Source organism: Anabas testudineus, chromosome 6, assembly GCF_900324465.2.
Source record: "Anabas testudineus chromosome 6, fAnaTes1.2, whole genome shotgun sequence".
Taxonomy (NCBI): Eukaryota; Metazoa; Chordata; class Actinopteri; order Anabantiformes; family Anabantidae; genus Anabas; species Anabas testudineus.
In genome coordinates, this window is record NC_046615.1 from 1,838,346 (window position 1) to 1,841,751 (window position 3,406).

The 3,406-nt window shown below is 38.1% G+C and overlaps 1 protein-coding gene across 1 annotated transcript; it reads right to left on the reverse strand.

The window, feature by feature from the left end:
• Positions 1-404: 404 nt before the first annotated feature.
• On the reverse strand, positions 405-2,708 carry meak7 (MTOR associated protein, eak-7 homolog). The gene is made up of 3 exons (XM_026364852.1): positions 2,388-2,708; positions 1,347-1,526; positions 405-1,178 (listed from the first exon to the last, which is right to left on the reverse strand). The coding sequence occupies exons 1-3, from the start codon at positions 2,427-2,429 to the stop codon at positions 1,050-1,052; spliced, it is 351 nt and encodes a 116-aa protein (XP_026220637.1). The 5' UTR covers positions 2,430-2,708; the 3' UTR covers positions 405-1,049.
• Between the last annotated feature and the right edge of the window lie 698 nt (positions 2,709-3,406).

Sequence of the window (3,406 nt, forward strand, 5' to 3'; positions counted from 1 at the left end):
ATTTCAGACAGTACAATCCAACATTAATCACACACACACACACACACACACAATATTAAAACTAGTAACCCTTGAGAATGTTTGCAATTTTAATTAAATCTAGAACAAATGTATTTATAATTCTTGAGTTCTCAGTTCTGTCTGCATCAGTGATTTAAACAGCTTATACACTTATTTATCATTTTATTGTCCAATTACAGCTACAATTAGGTGGAGGGGGGGGGTTGACACCTGTCCCCATTTACTACCCTGTAAATCCAACTCAAACTTTTTGTATATTTTGCTCCAGAAAGATCAAAAACAATGATGAGCCAATCAGTTAGCTGATTAGCAGAAACAACAACAACAACAACAACAACAACAACAAATACTAATAATAGCTTTGCCTTTTTTTCCCCCTTTGAATTGAAAATAAAACTCCTGGAATACCTACTAAGCATTTCAGATGGTTAAAACTCCAATAATGTTGTCATTAGTGACATGTTCACACATAAATACAATGGCTAAGAAAATTAGCTGAGACTGACGGGCTCATGTTAAATTATATGTCTGAGACACTGGAACGTTTTGTCCAACACTGTAGAAATTCATCAGTAATCAGTCACCTAGTTTTCTTGAAATGAGTTTACAGGAATATCACATTACAGATTTATTTTAGTTTAACTTACGGTTACACTAAAAACTATTTAGTCAATTCAGTTTCCAACAGACTTCAACCACAGTCTGAGTCGAGTTGGTTTAACTGCCTCATCTCAGGTGGATTTTGTGTAGTATTTCTTGTCATTTTTTTCTGTTAAAGCCACTGGTTGGTGGAATTAATTAATTACACCCATGACAGTTTATTCCGGTGGTGAAAACTGGCTTAAAGCCTGTGCCTGCATGGTTTTCAGTTGTCAGGCTTCAGCAACCGACTTTACTGTAAAGTGGCTTTAAGAGAAGCATCAGTTTGTGTGGTAAAAGGAAGGCAGGAAAAGACAGAACTGATTTTACAATGTACCAGGTGAAGTGGGAGCCTCAACACTGTACACCTGTTTTGTTCTATCTTCCTCTTACTGCTCCTGGTCTTCCTCTGGCTCCCTGAGGCCCTGACTGTGCAGCGTCTTCCCTGTCATCTCCATAATGGCCTGGACCTCTGGATCTATGTCCAGGACACTCTTCTTGCCCTTCCCCTCCTCATCCTGTGACACAAAACAAAGTAGCATGCAGAAATGCCAAGTCTTCATGTTCTCAGTTTAACATCTGTATAATGTGAAAGAAACTTATTGAGGTTCTCTATTTGTTCAAAAAATGGTTCAGTTTCACTGAGGTTGAGAGAGAGGGTAAAAAACCTGAACAAGTGCTCTCACCTCATCTAGTTCTGGGGGTTTCCCAACTGCCCACACTTCCACTGAATCCAGGGTGAAGTCCTCCTCTCCAGAGAGTTGGGGGCTGCCGTAGGTGGTGCACTTTGGCCGTGCACGGCTATGACCACGACCAAAATCACTGTCCAGCCACAGGCCAAAGTAGCCATGCTGACCTCCCATACCCTAACGAAGACAGGAAGACACAACACCAACACCAACACACCCAGAATGAATGAAGACAGGCATGTAAAGGAAATATCCTGTAATTCTCTGCCACTGTGACAAAGACAACCAAGTTTTCTAAGAAAACAATGAACACAAAGAATAAAGAATAACACTGTATTACGTTTCATAACATGTAAGGTCAGAGGAACTGTTTTCCAGGAAAGTTGGAATTTTAAAAAAATGCAATTAAAACTAAAATCTGGGTTTGATGCCTGCAACACATTGAAGTTTGCACACTGTCATGTTTACCACTGTGTCACATTACTTTTTCTTCTAACTACATTTTTCAATACACCAATCGCTGCAGCCTTCAAATGGGACCCTGATAGATGTTGGCTTTTGCACCTTTCACTGCAGGTGGTCTCGTTCACCTCTGTCTAAAGCTGAAACGTGGATGTGTTTTCACCGTCCATCTCACATGAGGTTTGGCCAGGAGAACACAACAGCATTTCTGCACATATTTGATGTTTAGCTTTCTCCTTGCATTATAAAGTTTCAGATTGCCTTATGACATTTCCCTAGAGTCCCTGAATCTTTTCACCATTTTATGAACTGTAGATTGTGAAATTCTTTGCAAGCCTGCACTGACAAATACTTAAATTTACAATTCTCTCATGAAGTTTTGAATTACAAACCATCTTTGTCTGACATCATCTAGAATGCTATTACTTGAATCTTTTCAAAACTTTACTTCTTATTTTTATCTCTTACAACTTCTGTTCAGTGTGCTTTCTGGTTGTAATAAAGGTTGCCGCATCTGATACTAACAGGCCATGGCAAACAGAAATACAGTTTTCCTCTGCTGAGCTTATGTCTCACCAGTCCATTCGGCATGGTCTGCTGGTTCTGGTTTAAATACATAAAGTGGTCGTTGTATCCTGTTGCTGTATAAACTCTCAGTCTGGGGAACACAGTGAACAGGAAGCATCTGGAGTCACCTGCATACACACAAATATACAAATTATGAAGATCTGAAAGAAAAGTCAAGTGACAGCCCACGGTATTCAAACAAGTAGTGTTACTTCCTCAATGTCTTCTTTTATCAGTGCTAGTCTTGATCTGGGGTCCGGTAAATGATATTATAGATGTTATTATAGAATTAAATGGCATTGCCCATGTTACCTATCATGGAAAATGCATTTTACACCAGAATGGCAGAGTTCCATGAATCTTTATGGGAGATGTTCCTGTTGTTCTGTGATGTTCTGATCTTCATTCAGCAATCAATAGTATCATCTGTTAAATTTTGAATTAACTGGAAATCTCTAATTAATTAACTCCTCTGGTACAGCTTTGGCCTCTCACAATTTTGTTTGTATGAAGATCAGTTTTAGTGATGTTCCACACTTGGAGAACCGCATCAGTGTTGGAAATCTGTCATCTTAATAGAACATAGTACATAGTAAAGAGTAAGTATAATTATTTGCATTTGCATGATCCATAAACTACATTTAACATTTAACCTTTAACTTTGTATGACTTTAAAGTATATAGCTTGGAGTATCAGTTAAATATATGAATTAAAAATATGAAGGTGTGTTTAAAAGTTTAAGCTTTATCCTTTGATAATGTAATGTGAGTTTTTTCAGGTGATGTTATCTGGAAAAGCAGATTAACCAGGACTATATCCACCATAATATGAGCAACCACAGGTGAAAATCTGAACTGAGATTTGTCTCACTTAAAGTGTTACATTTACTGTAGTGGCTAGAGTAGTATTTCAAATGCTATAAAGTGTGGCTGATGGATAAGTGGCATAGTTTCATTGTTTGGTTGAAGCTGCAGACAAATGCTGACAAGTAACAAGAAAAGACTGAAATGCCAATTGACTTGTTGAT